Source organism: Delphinus delphis, chromosome 6 (assembly GCF_949987515.2).
Source record: "Delphinus delphis chromosome 6, mDelDel1.2, whole genome shotgun sequence".
Lineage (NCBI taxonomy): Eukaryota > Metazoa > Chordata > Mammalia > Artiodactyla > Delphinidae > Delphinus > Delphinus delphis.
In genome coordinates, this window is record NC_082688.1 from 52,675,202 (window position 1) to 52,691,412 (window position 16,211).

The following is a 16,211-nucleotide window of genomic DNA, read 5'->3' on the forward strand; positions in this document are numbered from 1 at the left end:
AATATAAACCTTAAAAAGAAATATTTCCTTGTTAGAAACTTGGGCTTCCCTTTAAGCCATTTCCACATTAAGAGCTTGTATGTAAAACCGAACTGGTTTATACTAATTTTCTTTACACATTGTTTTCAGGTTTTATGTAAGCCTGTCTTGTGTGTATATAAATAACTCCTCAAACCCTGGAGTAGCCATTTTCAAATTTCTTATTATCGTTCCTTCCACTATAGGAACGAAAAGCCACTTAAAATGCTTCAGGGAAATTTATGTTGGAACTATTTGGCCCTTTAATTTTGAGATGTCACAGGTACATTAGCCTTTTGTTAGGAATTCACTGGCTTGCCCATTTGGAGAAGGTAACGTCAATCAGCTCTGCCCCCTAGAGGTGAATAGAGGAAGGTGAAAGAGAAAGCGAAGGAGTTATGTATAAACAGGACTGAACTTGAACAAGATCAGAGCAGAGCAAAGGAGGATGCAGGTAGAGGGGCTTAGAAAGCCACCGATGTAACCTGGATCCACTCTTGTTCTTTTCAGGTTCAGGCCCTGTTCCCTTGGTATGTTTCTGCATCTGAGACAATCAAAGTTAAGAGCCTAACTTAATGCTTCAGTTTGAAGGAAGAACGCATTAACTCTTGCCCTTTTACTCGTGTTCTACCTCAGCCTTTAGTCAGCCCTTACTGCAATCATATCCCATAAAATTCTGAGCTGTTAACACTCCTGATCTAAAACGGATGGCTCTGGGCCGTTTTCTACAAAACTCAGCATTCAGACCAAGACACCCATTTAGAGGCTGTTCTGTTACCACCTGGTAGGAAGGTGGGAACAGCATTCTGAGGTGTACATGATGGGTATAAACCTAGCCTTAATGCACATAAAATTTCAATCATACATTGAAACCAATAATAAATGTAACATGAAGAGTCATTGCATGAGAGATCTTTTTTTTAAAAAAAGCAAAAGATCAAATTCATCTAAGGTTCTCCTATAGGTGGACTTAAATGAAGAAGAAACTATATTGATCATCAGGCGTCTGCATAAGGTGTTGAGACCATTTTTACTGAGGAGACTGAAGAAAGAAGTTGAATCCCAGCTTCCAGAAAAAGTATGTTGCAAATTCAAAAGTTGTAGTTTCTTCCCCTGCCAATACATTTGGACTACCTGCCCCTGAAATTGTGTTTCGGAAACAGCAGGCATGTATTTTAGTTCCAGGTAACTGGGAAATATCTTAAAGGATTTTTTTTTGTTAAATGGAAGCTAGGGGATTTAATGTAGAGAGAGAAGGGAAGTTTTAGCATTTCATCTTGGTTTCCAAAAGTTTGGGGGCAGATTTTAAAAAATCACCAAATTCATTAAGTCTCATTACATTTTAGCTTTAACTTACATTCACTTAACATTACATGAATTAACATTCTGTTTTAACTTTAGATTTTTTCTTTTTACTAACCTCGTTGAGTTCACTCTTGCGGGCGCCATAGAAATGTTCTGCTTTGAGCCACATAAGCCTCTGAGTTTGGGGCTTGTATCAGTACCAAGGGACGTGGTAAACATTTGCCGGGTTTCCCGGTAATGTGTTTACTATCGGATGCTTGGGATGTCACGGTTCTGATAGTAAGTGAAAACTAGGGTTCCTGCAAATTACAGACGCATCATCTAATTTAAGTTCCCGTGAACATTTTAAGAAATATTTTTCAGATGACTTTTTGGACACTGATTTTTCAGTGCTTTAGAATGTCTTCTGAGCCCTTAGCTCCACATTTTGGGGTTGGATTTGGGTTTTGGTTTAATATGTTTTTGATCATAGTTTGGAACCGCACACACTGGAGTTCTACGTTTCATTCTCTTAAAAGATAGATTGTTTGGCATTGTGCACTGTTTGTTGCATGAGATAGTTTGATGTGCGTTTTCTCTTTAGGGGAGCCAATTGTGAAACGTGTGTTTTGCATCATTGTGTTTTAATGACTCTGTTTTTTGAACAGAGTGGTTCATCCTGCCCAGTTTTAAGTGGGATTGGCAAGATAGTATACAAAGTTGATCACTTTGCTAAGAGAGAATTTTGATCCCTAAGCCCCTATTCATTAGCAGTTGGAAAAAAAATTAAATGTTAACACGGTTCTTACACCATGCTTATCCCAGCAACAACCTAAATATCTGAGTATTTTATTTTGCTAGTGAATGCATCTTGGGGATTGAATGCCGTTGATATTTCTTTGACTTCGTGTGGTCTTGGCATCTTTGGGTAACCCCCTTTCTATTCAGTATGGACTTTAGTTACAGAATAAGCTGGGGAATGGGTACAGTGGTCATGTGGCTGCCTTGAATGTTACTGAGATCCTGCAAGTTACAGAGATGGAATGTTAAAGATTTTAATTTGTCCCATACTTCCTTTTGTTTCTTTAGAAGAGCTATAAAATAAAAGGCAATTAACTGAAGTTCTTCAGTTATTCATTCCATAAAACTTCTTAATCTTGTTACTCATTAGTCTGTATTAGCCAGTCCTGAATGGCTAATATAGATAGATATTTTAAAAGCACATTACAAGTTGAAAGTATGCCCTGTTTTAAGAAAATCCATTGTATTAAAATCCAAACTTTTGGGCTTCCCTTGTGGTGCAGTGGTTGAGAGTCCGCCTGCCAATGCAGGGGACACGGGTTCATGCCCCAGTCCAGAAGGATCCCACATGCCGCGGAGCGGTTGGGCTCGTGAGCCATGGCCGCTGAGCCTGCGCGTCCGGAGCCTGTGCTCCGCAACGGGAGAGGCCACAACAGTGAGAGGCCCACGTACCGCAAAAAAAATCCAAACTTTTGCAGCATAAGGATTATGGGGTGATTGGTTATATCACAAAGGGATTCTTTGCTTTACTAAAATGTCTATTTCACAGCTCTTTTCACAAGAAAACTTCCTGAGTATTGATAAATTTTAAAAAATCTAAGATTAGATTTTCAAGAGCATGTTTCTGACATAAAGTACACATGTACTGTTTAATATCCATATTTTTATATTGGAGGTATGTTAGACACCCTGTGTGTGATATACAGGCATACCTCATTTTATTGCACTTTGCTTCATTGTCCTTCATAGATACCATGTCTTTTTCCCCCAAATTGAAGGTTTGTGGCAACCCTGCGTTGAGCAAGTCTGTCAGCACCATTTTTCGGCATATGCTAATTTCATGTCTATGTGTCACGTTTTGGTAATTCTCGCAATATTTCAAGCCTTTTCATTATTGTTTTATGTGTTACGGTGATCTGTGATCAATGATCTTGCATGTACCATTGCAAAAAGATGATGACTCACTGAAGGCTCAGATGATAGTTAGCATTTTTTAGCAATAAAGTATTTTTTGATTACCATATTCCCTTTCTTTTGTTGGTCTGGAACTGAACCCGCACTGTCTCCAACATATGACTGAATTATCTGTGGATAAGCTACCTTACCTGGAGGCAACTTGGTGGAGTGGAAGTCATGGGCTCTGCCCGTCAGAGTGGACCTGGGTCCCCACTGCATTCTCCGTCTCATACTAGCTGTGTGAGCTTGGGCAAGTCTCTTAACCCAGTGGGTGTCAGTGTTCTCATCAATGAAGTGGCAAATAGACAATACCTGCTTCACAGAAGAGGATTGAATGGCTGCAGTACTCATAACACTATGGCTGGCACGTGGTAAGGGCTCAACTGGTGACAGCTGCTACCACCAGAGTCCTTACTTTCTACTCACACTGCCGTTTCTGTTGCTGACTTCTGGTTCTGCTTCCCTGTTCACTTCAAGTTCTTTCTCACTGTCCTCTGGTCCTGGCACTTTCTGTGTTCCTGCCCCATCTCTGTCCCCATAACCTTTTCATGGCGAATAGGGGAACTGATCACTTGACATGTGTATGTAGCTGTTATTGATGTGGTTTGGCCAGTTTTCACTCTTTGCTCTTTCTACCTTGTTAGGATTTTTTTAATCTGGGGAAGATTGGCCATTTAAGTGTCATCCTTGGGGATAAGGAGCTTTCTTCCGCCACCATCTGCTTGTAGCCACAAACAACATATATGTCTTTCTCAGGCTGCATAAGGAATCTAGAAAGGAATTGTGGCCGATGGCAGGAAAAGGCTAAATATTTTATAGAAGTGATGCTCAAATGTTTTCATGAAAAAGAATCAGGGAAGTGGATTTCCATTTTATTTTTTAATTTACGTATAATAAAATTCACTCTTTTTGGTGTTATAGTTCTGAGTTTTGACAAATACATAGCTACGTTAACTCTACCCACAATCAAAATACAGAACAATTCTGTCTCCCAGTCCCCCTGACCAAAAATTTCCTAGTGCTCTCACTTTTTAGTCAAACTCTCCCTCTACCCTTAGCCTCATGCAACTGCTAATTTGTTCTCCATCCCTGTAGTTTTGCCTGTTCCAGAATGTTGTATGAAGGGAATCAGACAATGCGTCTCATCAGACCTTTTGCATCTGGTTTTTCATTTAGTGTAATGAATTTGAGATACATCCAAGGTGTTGGATGTATCATTAATTGGTTCATTTTTATTGTTGAATAATATTCTATTATATTGATGCACCAGAGTTTGTTTATCCATTTAACTGAAGGAAATTTGGGTTGTTTCTAGTTTTTGATGGTTATGCATAAGTCTGCTATGAACATTTGTGTATAGGTTTTTGTGTGAACATAGGTTTTCATTTCATTTTAGTAAATATCTAGGAGTGGGCTTGCTTGGTCATATGGTAAATGTACACATAACTTTATAAGAAACTTCCGAATGGTTTTCTAAGGAGTCTCAGCCATTTTGTCGTCCCGCCAGCAATGTATGAGCATTCCAGTTCCTCCACATTCTCCTCAACACTTGATATTTTCAGTTTTTAGCACTGTTGGCCATTTCAATAATTGTGTGCTGATATCCTGTGACTCGTCTTCGTGTGTTTATTTGGCATTCATAGGTCTTCTTTGATGAAGTGGTGCTTAAACCTTTGGCCAATTTTTTTCCCAATTATTTCTTTTCTTATTGTTGAGTTTTCAGATAGAAAAACTCTTAAAAATACAAAGTACCAGCCCTAGCCCCAGTAATTCTGTTCAGTATAGTGGGAGTGACCTCAGGAGTCTGTATTTCCTCAGATGATACCAAAGCAGGCATAGAAGGGCCACAGTTTGATAAATGCAGTTCTACTTCATAGAAAAATTAGTTTTAATGAATGAGTATTTAATAAAAATTAGTTTTAATCAATGAGTATTTAATGACTTAATGAGTCTAATGAAACGCCTAATGAGCAAGAGAATATACTGTCTCCAGGCCCCTCCCAACACCACCACCAAGCTACTGGCATAAGATCCATTCCTTACACTTACGGAAGAAGGGCAGTTCATGGAAAAGGGATTACATAAAACCTAACTTAAGCTAAAGAAAAATTGATGTTTCGATTTAGCTCCCATTTGAAGTTGTCTGTGCTGACTTTCCCCTTTGTATAATTAAGAACCAACTGTACTTGCCATTGGCTGTGTGTGTGTGTGTGTGTGTGTGTGTGTGTGTCTAAATATACTAAAATATGTATACAATGTCTGAGATTAACTAGAGGTTGACCTACCTAAAATCGACCCTGATTTTGATATAATCTGTATAAAACCACAAAAAAGCATTGTTTAGATGGGCAGCTTTTATATTCATTATATAAAAATTTAGAATGCTTGATGTAATTAATCATCACTTTGTTCCTCTCTTGCCATAGATTCTAGAACCTGGGACTTGCATAAATTTAATCTTGGAAATCTCAATTCACAAAGTGATAATATATCACACACCGTAGTCTGGATTTATTGGTCTAATAATGCCTCCTTTTGGAAGGGAAATTATAAGTGAAGAATAGTGTTTAGGGAGAAACTATGAATAAAGGTTGAAAACTTTTACAGGGTTATATGGGAGGAGAGTCTGGGCCAATATAACCCCCCAGTTTAGCTCCCTGAAGGGACCGATTTGATCATGACTAACATATGGAGTCTTAGGAGATAACTGTCATGTCCATGAGGCTAACACCCCAATTTTACATATAATTTGAAAATAACAGTCCCAGTGGCTCTCATAAGCCTAACGTGTTGGGAGAATCATCCCTATTAAAGAGTCATAGATTTTATTTCCTTCAACACCAGCATATTTTGAGGAACTTTCAAATTCATGCTCTAATCAGGGACCATCGTGTTTTTTGGAGGTGACCCAGACCCAACAGAGTTTGAGATGGTGCGATGATTACAAAGACTTTCCTCGCCTTGCCACTGTCAGTCTGCATGTCTACCTTAGAATTCTTCAGTCTGCCCTTTTCTCAATGCATAGCTCTGATGGCTTGCTCCGTGCACTGCACTGCCCTTGGGTGGGGCTGGAAGGTGCAGGAGCTGTACCAGAAATTGGAGGCATGGTGTGAGATGTCACTGAGCAATGGCATGACGATGAAAGGCAGCATCATCCACCCCATCAGGAGGAAGGATCCAGGCATTCAAGTGTTTTAGGACAGGGGTCCCCAGAGCACACAAGCGGGTGTGTGTGAGTATGTGGGGAGGTGCTTACTAGTAATCCATTGAGGTGTGGGAAGAAGATTTTAGAGCTTCCATTTATATTACTTTTTCTCTTAAAAATAAAAAAAAATTAAGCTTTATTAATTTAACATACAGATGGACACTGGTACCCGTGTGGTGTGTATGCACATCAGAAAGTCAGGATACCTTGCTTAGACTGTATCGGTTATCCCGGGCGGGAGTGTGACGGGAAGCACCTCCACCTGGGGCATCAGATATCCGCTCCCCGTCACAGCCTGGTTCCTGCGCTTTCTGCCTACTGTGAGCATTGCGGGTTTCCCCGTATCCAGATAAAAGGATTCTAGGATGATCTCATTTTAACTAAACTGACACCCCCGACCCTCAGAATGAATGAAGGGCTTTAAAAGATTCTGCAAAGGATTGCAGGTTGAAAACAAGACGGATGACGTAAGCACAGATGGACGGTAGGAAAAGGGCAGTCCTGCCACCTCTCCTGTTCCTAGTGTGGGTTTTCACCAGCCCCATTATAACCCAAAAAATTAGATGTCATCAAATTGGCCTCTTAAAATGTAGGTATAAATCAACTGCCTTTAACATTGACCCCTGTCCTAAAGGTAACTTGTGTTTTGAGACATTAATGTCCGCGCGTGCGTGTAATTCATAGTTAAATATATGGGCGTGTATTGGGAAGAGGCGCTTTAGCGTGTCTTCCTGGTAAGGAACTGCCATCGAAAAAGTTTAATGACCACTTCTTTGCGGGAAATGAAAAGGAAGATTGACTTTGGCTGATAGATATGATTGGGGAAGGTCTTCCAAAGAGCCCTCGGGGAGAGTAAAATTTGGAAAGGAAGCCCTAAGACTAAGGACCCTCAGCCCAGGCCTGGGGGAAAGTACAAAGACAAACAAAACAGCTTGGACTTGTTTGGGAGGTTACAGGGAGCAAACGTAAAATATAGTCGTGAAACTTAGGATGGTGATTTTGATGATGTGTATCAAACTAGCTTCTGGTACCCCCTAATGGTGCTTGGGAGGAGGGCTGGGGGGAACATCGCCTTCCTACAGCAGCCATCAGGTTCTAGGGTTGAGCTCGCTTCTCCGCTGACTTGGCCCCTCTGGGGGTGTTTGACATCCCTCTCTGCATGGCATCATCGTGCATGCCTCCTGCTTCCCAAACTCCCTCCCCTCCAGCTCTTAGCGGCAGCTAACTGATGGGAAGGAGGTTGAGGGTCCAGTCCCTCATTCTGGTTCTTCTGTCTCCTAACGCACTCACGAGCAAGCCTCAGCCCTCCTTTCCACATTCAGGAAAGTGTGCACAGGCTGGCTGGCAGGGAGGCCCAGGTGAAGGTGAACCATCAGGGCAGAACTGGGAAACCTAAAAGTCTCCGTGGTCATCCTTAGCATAGAGCTTAAGGAAGTCGAGTCTGGTTCGATCCTAACTACACCATTAAATAGCTGCGTCGTTTCAGCCCAGTCACTTAACCTTTCTGATGCTCAGGTTCCTTATCTATAAAACTGGAACACCACTAAATGTAACTGTCCTACAGCTCTTGTGTAGTGAAATGGGAGAGGGCACATAAAGCATTTTTGCACGGGGCCTGGTGCATAGAAAGAACTCAATAATACTAGCCCTTGGTGTCATTTTTATCCTTATGCTTGTTAAACTCTGAAGTTGTTTAACATTCTTCTACACCGTCATCAAGTTTCGTGAAGAGTTAACAGCTCTTGAAAAAGCCGAAGTACTTTAAAAACATGCAGCATCAAGTCTGTGGAGCACAAAGCCTGTACTAACAGTGCATCCTTATTTATTAAGCTTGGAGATGTTTTTTCCACCCTGGCCAAGAAAGTCATTAAAAACTAAAACAAGTCTATGGCAGGTCACTTGCCTTTCTTAACTTTTCTGCAGAAGAGTCCACCTTTCTCTAATCTGACTTGGTGCATCAAAACGAGTAGCAAAAGGCTATTAGTTGCGGTTCTGGCTGGCCTGACAGGTTCCTTCTAAAGCAACAATCGAATGAATATTCAACTTCTCTTCATCTGTGACCTCCTCGCCCTGGCCCTCAGAGCTGAAAATAACCTGATCATTTTTAATCAGTTTGTTAAACATTAGGCAGCTTGCTGATTTGCTTTTAATCACATTCTGCAGATTTCTAGGCATTAATCTGATGTTTATTATGAAAATTTCACATTTGTATTCTGGGGATTATTTTTAATAAAGAAAAACAATAATAGGAAATAATCAGGGCAGATTGTGTGCATTAGGAGCGTGCGAGAAGTATTGCAGGTGTGTGTGAAACCACCAGCACATGAATTCCCTGTCACTGTTTTAAATTGGATTTTTCTGTTATTTCAAAATGGAAGCACATGCGGCCTTGCCTCTAAAGAATATGGTCCTAAAGTTGCATCCAATTGTGGATGAATTCCTCTCCTTTGCCTGTTATCCTCACTAGGGTAGGATCCTCTCATCCTTCAAAAGCAGAGGGTAATTACATATAGTCAGCCTAGGGCTCTCATGAATCTCTTTTTCAGATCGGTATTGGGGGTAGCCACCTAGGACCATTTAAAAAATGTTTTCCGGGCTTCCCTGGTGGTGCAGTGGTTGAGAGTCCGCCTGCCGATGCAGGGGACACGGGTTCGTGCCCCAGTCCGGGAAGATCCCACATGCCGCGGAGCGGCTGGGCCCGTGAGCCATGGCCGCTGAGCCTGCGTGTCCGGAGCCTGTGCTCCGCAACGGGAGAGGCCACAATAGTGAGAGGCCCACATACCGCAAAAAAAAAAAAAAAAAAAAAATGTGTTTTCCAAAGAAAATCAGAGGTTATTGGCCGAGCACTGTTTTTCCTAAAACGGTTCTGTTCATAGGAAAGGAGGTATAGGTGGGAAGCAGAGGAAATACTATAAAAAAATAGAAAAGAAAATACTCTGTGTGGAACATCTTTGAATTTGAACAGTTTGCCAGCCTCTCTCTCTCTCTCTTTCTCTCAAATATGGAACAAGTCAAGAAATTTCCGAAAACATGACCCTAGTGTCAGTGGTGATTGACATACAGCCTTTTGAAGGTCTCTACAGTATAATGGTACCTTTAGTAGTGACGACTGTGGTCCTCTCCATCACTACCACCACCCCACCCCACCTCCTCCATGAATCCAAGAGGGGGGCAAGAGAGATACCTTTGTGGTTCCAGGAGTGCCACCAGCAGCCATGTCTCAACAGTCTTCTTAGAACAGGCACCTTCTCTCTCCCGCTCTACTTACTGTTCTTTTTCCCCAGGTTGAATATGTGATCAAGTGTGACATGTCAGCTCTGCAGAAGATTCTGTATCGCCATATGCAAGCCAAAGGGATCCTCCTCACAGACGGTTCGGAGAAAGATAAGAAGGTACGTTGTGGAAGATGTTGCAACTCAAGGTGCTGTCATGTATCTTCTTGGGGCTGTGACACTGGATACTCCTAGGAAACATCCCTGCTAATGCTGATTTGTCGAAGCAAATCACTGGGCTTTTTCTGGAGCTATTGTTGCTGCCTAAGAAAATCTCTTAGCCTCTTACCTGCAAACTGCATAGGAGCAGTTAGAAACGAACACCATCTTGGTGTTCGTATCACCAAAATAGTTCGCTATGCTCGTGTCAGTTCTGCACGGAATATAGCTGCCTAAGGGTGTGGTGGCATTATAGAAGGTTTCACAACCCAGTTTCATTCTCTGGGCATCTGTTCCATGTTCTAGGGAATAGACAGCTGTGAATCCTAGCGAATAGACAGTTATTTCTCAAAGCCATCCACTGGGCATAATTCCCTCCTCAAGGATAAGTTAGTCACAAGGAAGATGTTATATCTAATTCAGAAACAACTATGTAATAGTAACAGGAACTTTGGACCACAAGAGGTGTGGGTTACCGAGAAGACCTATGGCCCTTTGCTGTTTCTATAGAAGCCTATTTTTTTTTTAATGGGAAATACCTGATCAATTAATAACTTCTATTTTCACTCTCCTCTACTTGTTCTTAGGGGAAAGGAGGCGCTAAGACACTTATGAACACTATCATGCAGTTGAGAAAAATCTGCAATCACCCATATATGTTTCAGCACATTGAGGTAAGTCTGCGTTCTCTGTCGTGACCCTGATCCTTACTGTGCTATTCCTACTAATACTATGCAGACGATTTTTTTAATAAAAAATAAAAGAGCGTTAAAACGTGTGGAAGTTGAAACAACATGGCCTGATAGCTTGAAGAGCAGAATTAACAAACATGAATTTTCTAGTTACGGATTCTCATTGGCACCAGACACTTGCGCATCTGGAATTTTATAACCAGGAGTTTCAAGTAGTGAGAAAATGCTGTAAGCTATGGCTCAATTATGTGGGTTTGGGTAGGTGCTGTGATTTGCCTTGTTATAGTAGGAGCTCCGAAATGGAAGATAATGATAAATACATCCAGCTTCCTCAGAAGGATGCTGTGGAAAATATTAAAATAATGTATTTATACCCGTTGAACAGAAGGATGTTCTCTGTAAAAGTCACTGACTTTAGTCTGTTACTTAGATTTGTATTTTTTCCTTTCTGGCCTCTTTCATGACAGTGTAGATACAGGCTTTTATCCTGAGGCTCTGGTCTCTAGGAAGCTATTTTTAGGGGAGAGGACATATTCTGCCCTGTTCGCTACATGCGAATGAGTTTCCTAAAGTTGACAATTTCACCCCAGTAGGAGCCATTGACTTGAGCAGGAAGGAAAAGGAGCCACAATTGTAGCCTCCACTTTTCAGTGTTGCCGCAGATGCACATGGTCCTGGCGACAGTTACTTGCCAGGGCACTGCTTACTTTCCACTACAGATGAGAAGCAGGCATGGGGCAAGTCACTGCAGGCTCCGTGTCGGCACCCGCTTATTAACAAATAAATAAATAGAAGGTTCTAGGAATTTAACTTTCAGGAGCATATTCCTGGAAATGAGACTGAAATATTCTTGACTTTGAAGATTATTTTTTTCTTCCTTCTTTTTGGTAATCGTGCTTGTTAGGTGACAGTATATATCACACCTCTGTCCCTGTCCCGGAGTCCTATCCCACCTGTGGTGGGAAATCAGAAAAACTCCTGACACTGTTATTGCCTCAGGGACAGGCAACCCTTCCTTCATAGAGTAAAAGGCCCTCAATATAAGTAAAATGACAACAGTAAAAGGAAGGAAGGATGGATGGAAGGAAGGAAGGAAGAAAAGAAAGAAGGAAGAAAGGGAGGGATGGGAAGGTCCCACCAACAAGCCTGTTTAGACACATCGTGGGAGAATCCACTGTGTGGTAATAAGTCTATACCCCAGGTCACTTTTGACTGTGACTTGGTGTAAGTCACTCATAAGTACTTGACTTGTCATCAGATGGTAATAGATTATAGGACTGGCAGGAGGATAAACTTTAAAAAAAAATAACGTATGAAGTGTCTGGTAAACCAATAATGTGACACATGGGCTGTAAGGTATCCATGAGTTAGTGGGGGGTACATGTTGGATCGGAGGAGCCCCCCCCCCAAAAAAAAAAGATCTATTGATGAAAATGGTCGGGGTCATGTCAGGTCAACCTGTCACCCACTATCTTATTTTTCCTAAAAATAACTTTAAGATATTTACTTTGTAAAAGTATAGAGGAGTTTGAGGACTTAGAAATTATGAAAATTAGGTGTCAGTCTTAACTTCATTTTGGTTATCGTACCAAGATGAACCTCTGAGACACACTGGGCCGTATCAGGAAGGGAGAGGTTGTCAAGCTTCTGTCTGGAGCACCTGGGGAGGGAAGGGGGGAATCAAAGAAGCTATAGGTCCAAGTAACATGTCCTCCTTTGCGTGCACATTGACATTTTAAGTAGCAGTCAATAGAAAGAGAGACTTTGATTTGCAATTTTTTTAATGTAAAAAACTTTCAGGAGCACATTCCTGGCAATGAGACCCACAGTTATTTGCAAAGGTATCACACTTGTGAACCAGAGACGGTGTGTGCGTTTTGCTTTTGTCTTCGTTTTGTTTGCTTACACACCCTTTGTTCATACTACTTCATACTAGAAACCTGGTCTCTGGATTGGGCTCACTGCCTCCCTGGGGATCTTCAAACCAGAGAAATGAAAGCAGTGTTTTTAAAATGCTGCTGATACCTGACCTTATCACCATCTATCAACACATACCATCTGAGAGATGGATGAGACCCAAATCTCTAGTCAGGAATGGCACCTGTAGAGACGAAAGGGTAGGCTTGGAGTCAGGGTAGGGTTTTTAGATGAGGTCCATTGGCGTTAATTTTGCCGGCAGGGCAGCATCCGGAGGGGCTGGGCCTGCCATAAATGATGAGCATGTTTGGGAGCAAAGCCCAAAGGGAGGATCTGGTCCCCTTGGAGGAAAGCTTCAGTGATCTGGGAAGGAAGGGGAGCAGAGAAGGGAGACAGCTGGTGGTTAATGTGAAGGTGTGACGTGCTCTCCTCCCCACAGATGGTCTCCCTTCCCATAAGGAAGGAATGCGAAAGTCACATGGAGAACAGCAACTTATTTCTTCCACAGAGTCAGTGAGGAGGGAATTCTGTAATTAAGTTCTGTGTTTTAAAAGTGGAAGCCGGTCACCTGAGGGGTGGTATACATTTAGAGCCTTATTTATAATACAGAAAAGCACAGTATGGAAGGGATGTTAGGATTCCACCAAACTAAGATTTACAGTATGTAGTACATAAATAATCATTACTTTTACTGTTAACTATTTCCACAGTGTATTTATGTGTATATATTAATCTTGATTTGCTTGTACGAAGCTCTTCCTCTAGTCTAGACTCTAAGCTCCTTGGGGTAGCGACTTCATTTTTTTCTGGATTCCCAGTACCTGCCTACCACAGCCCTGGGCCAGTCAACACTTAATCACTGTTTGATGAGTGAACTAGCCCTATCATCTCAGTATGAGAGTCTAGAGACTTGCAGACTTACGGCATACGTTTCTGGCAGAACTATAGTCTGAATTCAAAGACTTTGAGTTTCTGGTTCATTGTATAACGAGTGTTTTCTTACTTATTCATTATCTTATTTAACTGTGCTCTAGAAATAGATAGGATGACCTCACTAATAGAATAATCATTAAGTTAATAATTACAGATCCGTTTTTGAGAATCATTTTCTTCTCTCTCTTTTAAAGGAATCCTTTGCTGAACACCTGGGCTATTCAAATGGGGTCATCAATGGGTAAATCTTAATTTTTTTTTCTTCCAAAACATAGTTTGTTGGTCCTCCCTAACTTTTCCCTCTGAAGTGTTTCCTATCACACAAATACGTAACTGGCAGCCCCCTCAGCCCTCCTCTCTCCTCAGCAGAGGGTACAGAAGTTGTTAACCAAAATGATATCAGCATTCCCTTTTACTTTACTGGCATAAATTACTACATGCCTTGAGCAAGTGGCTATTCAAAGGACATAGATCTCCTTTAATAGACTTAACAGTGTCCTAGTGTTCTAAAAACGTTGTCAGAGCTTCCAAGGGTTCTTATAACCAAGAGTGTAGCTTGAGCTCAAAGCGAGTTTACCATAGGAAGTCTCAAGTTGATATTCAACATTAACGTGTATGAGAGGAAAATGTCTCATCTGCTATGCGTATATACACCTTGACAGTAATTTGTTAGCCTATGGTCTGTATAAGAAATAATTTTTCATTAGCAGTGGACATTGAAGAGATGCATGCCTGCAACACAACAAAACCGAAGGTTGCATTAATAGAAAGTCTCTGTTTTGCTTGTGCGGCACCAGGGAAATTTTTATTATTAGGATAAAGGGGTCAATTCTTGGATCCCAAGGGCAGACTGTGTTGCTCTCCTTTGTCTCTCCTTTTCTCTCGGTCCTTTGTTCACTCCGGGTGCCATCAGGTTGGCCAGGGTTTTGCATATTGAAAACATGGCCTCAGGGGGTGTTTGGAGGACAGTCTCACAGTAGGCGATGGATGTTGGGAAGACTTACACTTGAAAATGTCTGTTCTGTGTGTCAGAAAATCAACTACCAATGATACGTTTCAGTATCGTAGACTAGACTGCACATGCACTGGGGAGTTTTCCCAACAACATCACCCCTACAACTAAGTTTTAATAATATGACACATCCCTGTTGATAAAGAGGAGAGTGGTTTCTTGTGGAGGAGAAGAACTCTAACTCACTAACATTCTTCTCTATCTGACAGCACTCTATCATCGTGTTTTTTAATGTGAATTTCTGTGTAAGCCAGGATTGTGTCCCTTCCCCAATCCATTCTTCACTGTGTACATGGTGATCTTTTAAAAAGATGTCATATCTCGTCACCCCCCTGTTTAAAACCCATCATTGGCTTTCTGTTGCACTCAAAACTAAAACTAATAGAACCCTACAGGATCTGTCCCCCCTCCCACCTTCTTCGTCTCTGCTCTCATCTCCCAGCATCCCTCTCTGCCCCCCAACTTAAGCCACACACACCATTTTTTCAATTCTTTAGACTCACCAGGCTCTTTTACTCCTCAGGGCCTTTGCACATACTCTTTCCGCTTCCTGGAATCTCCTCCTCTCCAATCCTAAGCCCACCTTTTTCACCTGGCTGCCTTTTGCTTATTTCAGGTTTTAGCTAAACTGTTAGCTCTTTAGCGGGTCACCTTTGATGTTCTAAACCAGTGGCTGCCAAATTCTTTTCTGCAAAGGGCCAAATCTCAAATGTTTGCACCTTTGCTGGCCAAAAAGTCTCTGTTGCACCTGCTCAACTTTGCCATGGTAGCTTGAAAGCAGTCCATAGGCAAACAGAAATGAGTGAGCCTGGCTGTGTTCCAATAAAACTTTATTTACAAAAACAGACAGCAGTCCAGGGGCTGATGTTTGGCCAAGCACTGCTCTAATGTAAAGAAGATGTCACATGTTGCTATGAGCGCTCATAGCAACTTGCTATTTTTCTTTTTAGGACTTATCACAAGTTGTTAATTACCCATTTGGAAGGCAGGAATTCTATTTTGCTCATACACATGCCCAGCAGTGTGCTTGGCACGTAGTAGGTGCTCAGTAAGTATTTCAATGAATCTTAAGTGCCCTAAATTAGTAATTTTATGTACTTAATAAGTTAGGGATTTAAGGAAATGACAACATATACATATATGCATGTGTAGGAAAGACAGAGAGAGGGAGGGAGAGTTGAGAGAGTCCAAGTATTAGGTTTCCTTTTCTTTCTAGAAACTGTCATCATACCTAGAGTATATAATATACTTTTTATGGGTTTTCTAGAAATATAGTTTATTTTTTCCATGCAATAGTCTCAGTTGCTTCGGAGTGGGTACTCATTCACTCATTCATTCATCCATCCATTCATTCTGTAGTTATTTATTGAATGTGTCCTATGCACAAGGCACTATATGAAAAGCAAAGCGCTACTGGCTCCTTCAAGAAGACAGCAGTAATACTGTCTTCTTGTTTTGCATTTCTGGGTTCAGGGCTGAGCTGTATCGGGCCTCAGGAAAGTTTGAGCTACTTGATCGTATTCTGCCAAAATTGAGAGCGACTAATCACCGCGTGCTGCTTTTCTGCCAGATGACGTCTCTCATGACCATCATGGAGGATTACTTTGCTTTTCGGAACTTCCTTTACCTGCGCCTTGATGGTAAGTGTATAAGGAATTAGGCTCTGAAGCCACACAGCCCAGAGTGCAGGGATCATGGGCGCTCAGATCGGATTCCAGTCTCTCCCAAAAGGAGCAGTAAAA

General features: G+C 41.6%; 1 protein-coding gene across 5 annotated transcripts in view; it reads left to right on the plus strand.

Annotated features, from left to right (window-relative positions):
• The window catches only part of SMARCA2 (SWI/SNF related BAF chromatin remodeling complex subunit ATPase 2), a 172,854-nt gene that overhangs the window by 72,290 nt on the left and 84,353 nt on the right, over positions 1 to 16,211 (plus strand). For all 5 annotated transcript variants that reach the window (XM_060014673.1, XM_060014674.1, XM_060014675.1 and 2 more), the window contains exons 19-23: positions 983 to 1,096; positions 9,769 to 9,876; positions 10,503 to 10,589; positions 13,652 to 13,698; positions 15,943 to 16,109. In XM_060014673.1, coding sequence (XP_059870656.1) covers positions 983 to 1,096; positions 9,769 to 9,876; positions 10,503 to 10,589; positions 13,652 to 13,698; positions 15,943 to 16,109 — 523 coding nt within the window. The remainder of the gene's footprint in view (positions 1 to 982; positions 1,097 to 9,768; positions 9,877 to 10,502; positions 10,590 to 13,651; positions 13,699 to 15,942; positions 16,110 to 16,211) is intronic.